Genomic DNA, 12,034 nt, shown 5'->3' on the forward strand with positions numbered 1-12,034 from the left:
AAACTTCCATGTTGACATGTTAAAAGATTTAGAACATCACATACTGCTTGTTCCATTTCTCATTGCAGTGATCCACATGTTTCTTGCAGCAGGCTTGGGTGGTTGATGCTTTGAGGAGCCTTTGAGTGTAGAGCTGGAGTAAGGTGACTTTGCTGTTTGAAAAAAATAAATAGAGATTTCAGTTTTTCATGTATAGGGCAAACGGCAGATTTAAGTTGAGAATTTCTCAAAATAGAAAATGAGCAGATAAAAGCAGCTCCAAACAATTCTTATGGATGAAAAATTGCTTGAAACTACTAATTTAGGTGTAGGAATAATGAACAGAAATCGACAAGTAAAGAGGAAGCTTGGTCATGTGGTACAAATTCGCGTTTGCGGTTTGACATAAATGTGATGCTTAACCTCTCTAATAATGGAAGAGTTTTTACTTTTACTAGAGATGTAACACTTAATAACAGATGGAAGCTAAGAGAGAAACGTAAATTTATGTGAGATACAAAAATATCACACTAAAATAAATGTAACTACATGTACATAACAATAAAATCAATATTTACATTATTTTACAACCACTTTAAAAGTCAAGTACAATAATTATGATTAAGAATTTTCTTTGTTTATTTGTTGTTGTTTTTTTATGAAAACCAGAAAAGGTTAATTCAAACTTTAATTTAACTGTGACCCACTTTCCATCAGCTGAAAATCTTTATTACACCATACTTCTTCAATAATTGAAGAAGTATGGTGTAATAAAGATTTTCAGCTGATTTTCAAGCATGTTGTATAGACCAATTATTGGTCTATACAACATGCTTTCTCCATTACTAGCATTGCACATCTTCTCACTCTCAGAAAGCAGTAGTCAGACATAGTTTCTTACACAGAGGCAAATTAAAAATAATGATATTTCAGGCTCTCAAAGTTATTTTTATGCAGTGCTCATTAGCCAAAAATAAAAGTTCTCTCGAAACATACCCTGACCAATGAAAATTAAAACCTTTGTGGAAGCTCATGCCCCTGTAGCTGGTACACCCAGGAGAAACAATCATGTTTTTCAACATTCTCTCTAGCCTCTAACATGAACAGAGCGTGTGCTTTAAAGCAGAAAGATAAATCTTACCAACTCTAGATCTTCGGCCTTGCACAGACCTTGATCTCCTTGAGCCAGCTTAGTGTACAAGTACATTCAAAAAAATATAAAAAAGAATACAGTGTAAGTGTCAGAAATTGTTAGTAACAGTTTGTCCCAAATTACCAATAAACAAAGCTTTAACAAAGTAGTGAGCTCCCCTAACTTTCAGAAAGAGCAGCTGGTTAAGGAGCCATACCTGCAAATTAAGTTTGCATAAAACTTAAAATGTCTAATGTTTAAGGAGCCATACCTGCAATTAAGTTTGAATACAACCTAAAGTGTTTTACGACCAGATATTTTTTACAGTCCAACTGAAATTCATTTATTTGAAAACAGTGACACATTTTTGTAGTCTTCAACATATTTATTCATTCTGTTTCCCTAAGGGTCACATTTTCTTGGAGGCAGCACTAAACTTAAAATAGTTAAGTATAAGCTAAGCATAAGGATGAATTTCCATTTTTTATGTTTGGAGGAACACAATATTTTACTCTGGGGTAACATTAATTTATTAAGAACTTAGCTGCTTTTAAGGGTATTACAAGCTTAGGGTATTATTTTGATATCATGGCTCAGGACAGTGCTCTAGCAGTGCCCAGTGGCCCTGGCCTGTCACTTTACTTTTGCTCCTGGGTGACTAGAAAATAAACTTTTTTCATAAAAATCATATGTTGGCCACCCTGGATTTCACAGGTTCAGAGCACAGGGCTACCGTATTTCCTTGAATAATAGCCTGCGGTAATTATTCGAAGGAAGGCAATTATTTCAAATATTGCTTATGATCACTGGAAGTCGTGCCTTAATTTATTTTCTTTTATTATACCATTAAATAAAAACAAAATTATCACATCAAATAAACTGAACATGACTTTTTAAGTGTTCCAAATTTGGTTCCCTGATTATTCTCAGAGTTTGAATAATCGGTGATCAGTTTTGCTGAATCAGATAATATTTCCACTTCAACTTGACATGTACAGGGAGGGGATAAAAGAAAGAGAAGATAGCAAGAGGGGGGGGGGGTAATTATTTGAGGGAGGCGATGATTCCAAATGTTTCCATCAAACGGGGATGATTATTCGAGGGGGATGATTAATCAAGGGATGGCCATTATTCAAGGAAATATGGTATATTGGCTCCCTCCAATTTCTGTTAGAGAACAGTCTTCGGCTGTTATATGTAGCAGTTAAGTACTGAATATAATGCACTGTCCACTTGAGGAAATACTTTAACTCTTTCATGTTAATAATTTTTTATGATGATAACAAGTATTTGTACCTGTTGGGGGCCTTGGCATGTGTCCACTACCGCCTGAGGCTGCGCTTCCCTAAATAAACAAATAAACAAACAAACAATGGTCATTTTTGTGACATGTGTATAGGATGTCAGTTCTCTATGAACCCCTCCAAAGTAAAGTAAAGAAGTGGCTATGTTGTGGTTCAATTTTATCCTTGGTTTAAATTTTATTTCCCTTTGTTTTGGAGTATGGTAATGTATGATAATGAGTTTGAAACAAAGGAAAATAAAATTTAAACCAAGCATAAAATTGAACCACAACATCCACAACAAAATAATTTGTCCACCCATGACTCGACAACACATTACAGGGCCCCTCACTAACAACAACAGTCATGCAAGGAATTGTTTAAGTCCATTCTAATTAGATACATCTTCCACTTGACTATGATTTACTCCATGGTTTTCAGTTTATCATTATATAACTACAGTTTTGGCCGATCTACCATATCCAGCCAATTATTGATTGTTAAATAAAATTGCCCTCCTTTATCAAGGTTGTGCTCTAACATTTACTGGTAGTCCTAGGAAGCTTAAAAGTCTGAAACTAAGACGTGCAGGGTACATGCGACATGATAGATTTGTACACACATAACTTGAAACACTAAAGCATTTTCTGTTACTCAGAGTACAGTTAGTAAGAAGAAACTAGTTAGGAAAGCCAGCAAAAATCAAAGATGAAAACAATGATGCTGCAGTTTATATTGGAAGCTCCCTGACCATGAACAATCCAATGTTTCTATTGGTTAGGAAGTTCAAAGTGATAGGAGTGCTACTGAACGTTGTGAACAGCCGAGTCTAAAAAAGCTAACAAAAACATATAACAAAGAAGTCTGTCGTGCTTCGTAACCATTTCACCTTATCAACCATGCTCAGAGATAAAAGTAAGTCTTTAAGGTGTGCCACAATACTGAAGATGGGGTTATATGGTCTCTTATCTTTACAGAGCATTTCATCATTCAACTGATCATTAGACTTCCTAGCTGGTGGTTTTTCTGTTATGTTTATTTTTTTTCTCTCTCCCTCGTCCCCTCCCCCATCACGGCCAGACATGAACTGAAAACAAAAATCACAGCAAAAAAACTTGCCAGCTATGCAGGCTTACTCATCCTTGGCATGTATAGTATAGGGTAAGTGTTTAGAGTTTAAGCAGTACATTACTACCCTGGTCTAACGTACCAACAACACCCAGGTGTAGCTGTTGTAGTTCAGTTTTATCCTTGGTTTAAATAATTTCATTTTCAGTTTCAAACTCATTATCATACATTACCATACCCAAAAACAAAGGACAATAAAATTTAAACCAAGGATAAAATTGAACCACAAAATAACGGTATCCAATATATGTAAATTATTATTACATATAAAGTAGCATGCTTGTTTTGCTTCATAGCTCAAAGAAAGAAGTATCTGACATGTTTAACATGCTTGTCAAAGAACGAGGTTCACTGTAACTTACATGAGTAGCACGCTTTTTTGCCTCATGGCTTTAACAATCAGGTATAAAAATTATGACATTTTGCATGCTTGTTTCGTTAGCCTTATGGCTTGAAGAATACTGAGGTATTTCACTTGCCTAACATTCTTGTATTAATTAACTCATCAGATTGACCCTAATGCAATGCTTTTTTTAAGTCAGCAAGTTGTTCTGTTGAGTCTACAATAACTTTCTCAACTGGTACAACTTGTATGACTTTTAGCAGTGGCCCCCTTGAGTGAATAAAATGTCTCCCTAACAAGATGCAAACCTGTCACAATGACCCAACCTGTTCAATCAGACATGCTGAAAATGTATTTTTCAACTTGGATCAGAATGACAGTATTGGAAATGACTGGTTATTTTGGGGCAGTAATATCTCTGTTTTAGGTACCATGAATAGAGGTGTTGTCCATCCAATACACTTTGCATTTATGTTACTGTAAAGTCAATACCGTAAATGATTGATTAAGCGCTGCTACTTGACTTAGCACTACTCTTGAATAAGCGTTAATTCAATAAGCATTACTCTCGAATAAGCACCGTGTACTACTTTAGGTATTTACAAATTAGCGCCCCACCTTTGTTACGGCACTTGATATAAAGAGATATCAAAACCATACCACTTGAGAAACAAGACTTCGCCCAACTCATGAGTTCTAAAGTTTTAATGTAGGCAAACTCTTGAAACCGGGTTCATATTACAGTTCGAGGTGTACATATTTTATATTAAATTGTGCATACCTAATGCACACCTCACTTTATTCTCTCTATATTTCCCTCAGTGTTTTACCCGTACTTGAAATAAGTGTTTTGATACAACACTTCCTGTTGTAGAGCGGTTTTCACTTGACTGTCGAAAGTAATTGGTTTTGGTTTTGGTTTTGGTTTTGGTTTTACTACGCCCTTTGGTTGGCTAGTGTATTTACTTTGGTTTTGGTTTTACGACAGTCAAGTGAAAACCGTTCTATTATGTAAATCATGTTGTTCTTATGCTAACTGGTAATTTTTCTAAGCATAACTGTTGTAAGAAAAGGACAGAGGTTTGCACCAAAACAAGCTAAGGTCAACCTCAGCCTCACATTCACTCAAAGGCTGGGATACTAAGCTCACAACTGTAAAATGGTCTACTTAGAACCACAGCTGATTTGTATACACATAGTTCAGTATATTATTAGAGGTCCATATTAACATTAAGGTGTTATTGTATTGTTCTGGTTTGCATTCATTTGATCAATATTATTGACCTCGGCTCTGTTTTTACACGTAAATCATTTCCCATTTAACTTTGCTTGACAATAAAAATTAATAAGCTTACCACAGAAATTGTAGAGCCATTGGATACATCGGAATATGCATCCACATCCTAGGAAAATATATACCAAGTTAATCGAAGACCTGTCGATTAGGAACTGCCTGAAGACGTCGATATCCCTTCGCTCTAATTTTAAAGCTAAAAAAAATTCAAGGACTTACTAGTCTTCAAATAGATATGTCACTTACCTCTACAGTAAGTCCTGGTATTGGCATGGATATCAACTGTTTCTTAACAGATTTTTTCTTGTTTTCTCATAATGCATGTGAATGCATGAAGCCAGTACTCTTTCTTATCTTATCCTTTACAAAACGTGGCAAGAAATTACCGTAGCCTTTTCATTATGTATTCAGCAAAATCCTGATGCGTCAAGCATCTTATAACAACACTAAAAATCTTAAACTCGTAAGCAAATCAGGGAATGTTATTCATAAACTAGCAAAGGTCGAGTCGTTTTGGATGTTAGTTAGTTTATCTTCACGACAGTTTTGCGCCTGTCGTAAAGACACACTGTTGTCAGCGGCAAAATATAGTGCCAGTTCCCTCAGGATCACTCACTGCGAGCGACTTATCTACCGGTCGAACCGGCCAAGGTTTTCAAAACACTAGATGACCGGCAGTCCGGTATTTTCAATAAATTTGACTTATCTAAGAATCCCAAACAATCCAAACTATCAAATGCATTATAGCTTGTGTTTGGTTTACCCTGGGCTCAGAAAACGAAACCATATTTTGTGGCACTTAGAACTTTTTTTAGGTCGACTGCCGGTCAAGGTTTTTAAAACACTAAATGGTCGTCCTATACTCTCAAAAAACTTGACAAATCGAAAAAATCCATCTAATCTAAACTATCATTATTATTAATCAAGCGATCCTGAAACTCTTTATAGATCTCAAGTTTGGTTTACGCTGTGCTCAGAAAACGAAACCATGTTTTGTGACACTTTGTTTCAGGGGCACCCAACGTAAATTTGCGGAAAATATCTGTTCGGAAGACGATTTGAGATCTAGAATTTTCGGAGCATTTGTTGTAAAATTTTTTGCTTGCCTACCTCTCCTAGAATTTTCGAACATCTAAAAAATGGTATAATTGAAAATTTTTAACGGATTTTTACCCTAAAAAGAACACCTAGAATTTTCGGGAGCCCTTTTTCTGGCTGAAATTTTCGAAAATGTAAGTTTTGATCCCTATAATTTTCGGATAACTAGACTTTCAGCAAGGAAATCTGAACAGATGAAAAATTTTTAGGGGATAAAAATATGCCTATATCTACCGTTTATGTTCTCGTTGGGTGCCCCTGTTTGTTTCAAACGTCGTGCTACTGGCTCGACTGTAGCTCGACTGCAGCACGAGACTAGCACGTCGACTTGGTTTCAGACGTCGAATTTAATTCAGTCGAATTCGGAATAGAACGGCTGTTGCCGAAAACAAAACACAAAAATAAAGAAACGGTTTAGCAAACTTTTATATGTATTCTAATGTATTTATAATTTATGAATTGAGTTCGGCACGGCGGTGGTACGACGTTTGAAACCAAGTCGAGCTACTGCCGTGTAGCACGGCAGGCCTTGCCGTGCTACACGGCAGTAGCACGACTTGGTTTCAAACGTCGCGCTACTGCCGTGCTAAAGTCGAATTTAATTCGATCCGAATTGAGTTCGGCACGGCAGTAGCACGACCCTTGAAACAGGCCTTAGAACTTTTTTCAGGTCGACTGCCGGTCAAGATTGTCAAAACACTAAATGACCGGCAGTCCACCCTGCTAGCATGCAGAGTCGCAACGATCTTTCCTAGATAACACTGAGATAAGTCGGGAAAGGGGAAAGAGGAAAGAGGAAAGGGGAAAAAGGAAAGAGGAAAGAGGAAAGGGGAAAGAGGAAAGGGGAAAAAGGAAAGAGGAAAGAGGAAAGAGGAAAGAGGAAAGGGGAAAAAGGAAAGAGGAAAGAGGAAAGGGGAAAAAGGAAAGAGGAAAGAGGAAAGAGGAAGCTGAGAAAAGTTGTAAGTGACACAAAACATGGTTTCGTTTTGTGAGCCCAGCGTAAACCACTGACGCTAAACTTGAAATCTATAAAGCGTTTCAGGATCGCTTGACTTTTCTTAATCGACATATGATAGTTTAGATTAGATGGATTTTTTCGATTTGTCAAATTTATTGAAGCTTATTGAGAATATAGGACTGCCGGTCATTTAGTGTTTTAAAAACCTTGACCAGCAGTCAACCTGAAAAAAGTTTTAAGTGTCACAAAACCTGGTTCGTTTTTGTCATTTGATCGCTAACGTTTGAACTTAAAAAAATTGTTGTATATGCACAAAGCCGGAAACCTCATTTGAGGCAGAGAAAATTGCCGGGAGTTAAAACCAGGTTTTAGTGCAACAAACGTACGCTTTTTGAAGTTTTATTCAAATGATAAATACGCTTTGAATTTTATTAAAAAATGATAAATTTTCAGTATACTCCAGTCCAGAATAAAATATAGTTCGCACAGAACGCAGTAAAATCATAGTTTATATGGGTGCAGCAGTGTCAGTATACTCCAGAATAAAATATAGTTCGCACAAAACACAATTCACATCATAGTTTATATGGGTGTAGCAGTGTTTCCTTATCTCCTTCGTACTTGCCTGGAACACTGATAGCCTAAGGTCACTTAGACTGTAAAGGATTTTGAAAGTACAAGCCATCTCCCGAGCCAACTTTTCTTTTGCAACCAAATTTATCTACAATTGATAAAGAGGTTAGAAAACGCAACAAGAAAAAGAGCTGATACTAGTAATAAGACACATTCAGCAGTTGAACGAGAATCAGCGTTGCACAGGTCGTAGTCACAGCACATGGAAGTGCATTTGAGGTCCGTGAAGTTTTTGTGATGATCGCAAGCTCTCTTCAGCATAGAACAGGTTTCTTTACTCGCGCACGACCTTCTTTCCGTATCGACTGCTACACTTTTGTTAGCCACGTGGAGCTGCATTCGCATGCAGTAATTCATTCCCTGGGGACAAGTCAGGTTTGTCTGCTGCTTGGTACACTCCGAAGAGTTGAAAGAACGGCAGTTTGGCGTCATCTTGGGAATACACTGATAGCACTGAATGGAATAGACTGTGGGTATAAGTTAATATAAATAGTATGTCATCATACTGGAAATGTTTTAAGAGATGTTCCTTGACTGTTAGCTTGCGAGCAAGCTCTCCATTTCAAGTGTCGAGCCGCGCGAGAACGCACGAGTGAGCGCCTCCTTTAGCGTGCCGCTCGCGCGTGCCGCTCGCGCGTGACTTCATATGAAGGAAACTGGGCCGAGTTAACTTTCGCAAAGACTTTTGGGAATGTTAGTGAGGACAGGGTAAAGAAATTGACCAATAGATGAATAGCACGTCGCCAGTAACGATCCCAGAAGTCTTTGGGAAGGCTAATTTGGCCCATTTTCCGGCCCAGTTTCGTTTCTTAGCGACAGTCACTTTTCATCGACTTCAGGACGGTACGCACTAGGCGACAAGTTGCAGCAACATGTGGCGGCGACACGTACGTCGCAGCGACAAATCTACGGAGCCCAGTTAGTACCATCGATATTTTCCTCAAATTTTTTCTTTTCCTGACTTTCCTCTCGACCTTTTCCTCCACTTGTTTGCCGCCTTTTTCCCCGACCGTTTTTCTCGATTTTTTGCTCGACTTCTTTCACCGCTGATCACATACATCAAAGGCTCATTTATGCGTTGAAGCGCTTTGACATTTGTAACTATTTTATTTATTGCTGAAAATGTAATGTCGCGCAGTTTGACCTCCCTACCTTCCTATCTTACAACAAGGCAATGCTAAGCTAGGAAAACTTGTGATTGTTGGATTGGAAAAATCAAAACTGTTTCAGCCTCACAATATTCAGGATGAAATAATAAACCAAAGTGACTACAAAGGTAAAATTACTTTAAACTTCATCGATCCGATGCACCTCGGCTGCTTAACGTCAACACCCTACACTCAGCTCAAACACAGTTCTGCCCAAGTTTCCAAAATACGTTCCTTTAGGCATTCTCGCCCTTTTTATACCTGTTAAACCTCATTCGACTTGTAAATCACCGGTACAGTTTTCAAATGTTGATGCCAATGAGCAGTTCCCTGTTGATGTCATAAAATGATAACACTTTATCTCCGAGTCAAATAAAAGACATCATTCAAAAATCAGAAAAAATCTAAAGATCCTTTTACCTAGGTATCATGCACCCTACTTTCATCTCTCATGGAAGCAGACCCTTTCGGGTGCGGATTCCCCCAACCCCCCCCCCGTCCCCCTCCTCCCCACAACCTTGCCGCGCAGTCCCTGATTTCCACTGCCACGCAATGCTATCTCTACGTATCGACAACAACCTCAAAAGTGACACCACGCTTTCCTCGCCTCCCAAGACCACGAAAATTAAGAATCAACGCTCTTTAAATGTCACACACTTTATGTAAAAACCGTGGGTTAACCCGACAAGCAGCAAGATTTCTTTGAATGTTGTTGTAAGATCAGTTGCGGGGCCTGAGGGGGCCCACCCCCCCCCCCCCCCCCTGCCGCTTATTTTTAGACCAAACTTAGGTCCGAAGGGCTGGAAGATAAGTAGGAAGATGGGAAGGTAGGGAGGTCAAACTGCACGACATTACATTTTGAGCGATAAATAAAATAGTTACAAAGCCGAGAATCAAACCTGGCCATGTGAAAGCACTTCCACACATGAATGAGCCTTTGATGCACCTTATTCTTACTACTTAATTTCGCGAATATTCGGGAGCCGGATTTCGCGAGTACTAATTTTCGCGATTGCAAACAAAATTAGGGAAAAAGCGTACTAAATTTCGTGTCATTGTCCTGAGCAGAGGGCACTTGTCACAAATCAATAAAACTATATATTTCAAACAAGTCAAAGCAAGATAATTATTTTTTAAACTTACAACTGCCCTACATATAGCCTTATGAACAAGACAAATTATAACTGTCGGCTGTGTATGTTGTCGATGCAATGTACGGTTCAGTGCTTTAAAAAAAAACACCCGTACTCAGAACATTTTAAAAACTATTGTTTTGTTTTGAAAATGGTATTAAATTTCGCGAATTTTTTAAAATCTCGAAATTAGTAAGAATAATGTATGTGATCAGCGGTGAAAGAAGTCGAGCAAAAAAGTCGAGAAAAAAGTCGGGATAAAAACTTAAAGGCGAGAAAAAAGTCGAGAAAGGAAAAATCGAGCACGAACTTTCATCACACTGTGCTCCGTACAAATCACTTCGTGTCTACTGGAGGAGTTTTGTGAAAATCTTCTTCTCTGCAACATAACTTTGTCGCCGCAACAAGTCACAGAAAATCAAATCAGACAAAATTTGTGCGCCTTGTTGCGGCTACAAAATCCTGTTGCAGAGACAAAGATTTTGACAAAAACTCTCCAGTGAACACGAAGCGATTTGTCGCTGCCACGTGATGCTGCAACTAGCCGCCGTTCGCATGTGATCTGTCGCCGCGATGTGTTGCTGCAACTTGTCGCAACATCAGAACAGCGACGCAACACACATGGGAGCCAGAGTGCGACCAAAGTTAAAGAAGCCAACGAGAAAAGAAACATTTAGCCCTTGTTTCTGCCCTAAAAAGTTGGGTGGGGGGGGGGGGGGGGGCGAATTCCTTAGTAAACCTTGTCTCAGAATTTTTGCTGTTTTCTTTGTTTCGCGTGACCTTGGTGAGATGTTAACTCAATACCTCGCGACACTTGATAGGTACATGATCGTACATGAACTTGTAGAAAAGTTCACGAGCTCGTTTTGATTCCTAACTTCGAAAGGTCTTGAACGCATTGGAAACTGATACTGTTAATCAATTTGACCAGCCGATTTGACAGAGGGAGTTGGCTGTTCCATCAATGCTCTGTCTGTAGTAGGTTCGTATACTCCTGAGTTGAGGCAGACTGACTTAGGAGGGGGAGGGGGTGAGAATTAAAAATGGTTTTACTACAGCCTACTGCCATAATGAGTTACTGATATTAGAAGAAAAAAAAAGTGTATCTGTTTATCTAACCCTTTCGCTTTCAACCTTTTGCTTACGAGCCTCGAGGGTAAGTTTTGAGCCCAAGCACAAAATTCTAAAGTATGACCTCTTTAATCAAATAAGCGGGTTTAGCATCTCAATTGATGCTCTTTGCACTCTGATTCTGCACCTAGAAAACATATTTCTTAGTCTCACTCTGGCTACTCTTGAGGTGTCGAGTAGTTATCAACTTCAGCACCAAAGTATCTTTTATTTCTTACGCGTCGACTCTGTTGCACACGTAATGTTTTCTAATGCTTCTTTGCTATTAGAAATTTCGGACATTATTATAATTTGGAGCCAGTAATCACGAGTTTTGAGCCGAAATATACACATCCTTACTATGAAAAAAATCCATCGTAAAACAGGACGCACTTGCAAGCTAGCAATGCAGTTTTCAAGCTTGCACCAGGGCGGAAGATCGATTAGAGTAGCTATAAAATGTCTGTTTCTGGTCGAAATCCTTAAGAATAAGATACAAATGGGCGACGTTTTAGCCTTGGATATAAGTACATGTAATGTCAGCCCAAAGAGGTCATGGAAGATACCACTTTCGTTCGAACTCGAGGTATTTAGCTGGAAGAACAGGTTTCGATCTTGCTATCAGAGAATTCGAAAAAAAGATCGGAGTTTTAGTGATGAAAAAACCTGTCGATAGCGATAACTGAGAAATTTCTTACTTTTTAATTCACCTCCACCTAGGTATGTATGGGCTGCGTTGGAAACAGCACTCGACGCCCAAATGTACAAATTTGCGATAACAATGAATAGTCGGCA

At 38.5% G+C, this 12,034-nt stretch overlaps 1 protein-coding gene across 3 annotated transcripts in view; it reads right to left on the bottom strand.

Moving 5' to 3' along the window:
* LOC140932921 (uncharacterized) overlaps positions 1-5,654 on the bottom strand; it is a 30,989-nt gene extending 25,335 nt beyond the window's left edge. For all 3 annotated transcript variants that reach the window (XM_073382421.1, XM_073382420.1, XM_073382419.1), the window contains exons 1-5: positions 5,406-5,654; positions 5,221-5,268; positions 2,408-2,456; positions 1,121-1,168; positions 45-152 (exon numbers count right to left, since the gene is read on the bottom strand). In XM_073382421.1, coding sequence (XP_073238522.1) covers positions 45-152; positions 1,121-1,168; positions 2,408-2,456; positions 5,221-5,268; positions 5,406-5,432 — 280 coding nt within the window. In that variant the 5' untranslated portion in view covers positions 5,433-5,654. The remainder of the gene's footprint in view (positions 1-44; positions 153-1,120; positions 1,169-2,407; positions 2,457-5,220; positions 5,269-5,405) is intronic.
* Between the last annotated feature and the right edge of the window lie 6,380 nt (positions 5,655-12,034).

This window comes from Porites lutea, chromosome 4 (assembly GCF_958299795.1).
Source record: "Porites lutea chromosome 4, jaPorLute2.1, whole genome shotgun sequence".
Classification (NCBI taxonomy): domain Eukaryota; kingdom Metazoa; phylum Cnidaria; class Anthozoa; order Scleractinia; family Poritidae; genus Porites; species Porites lutea.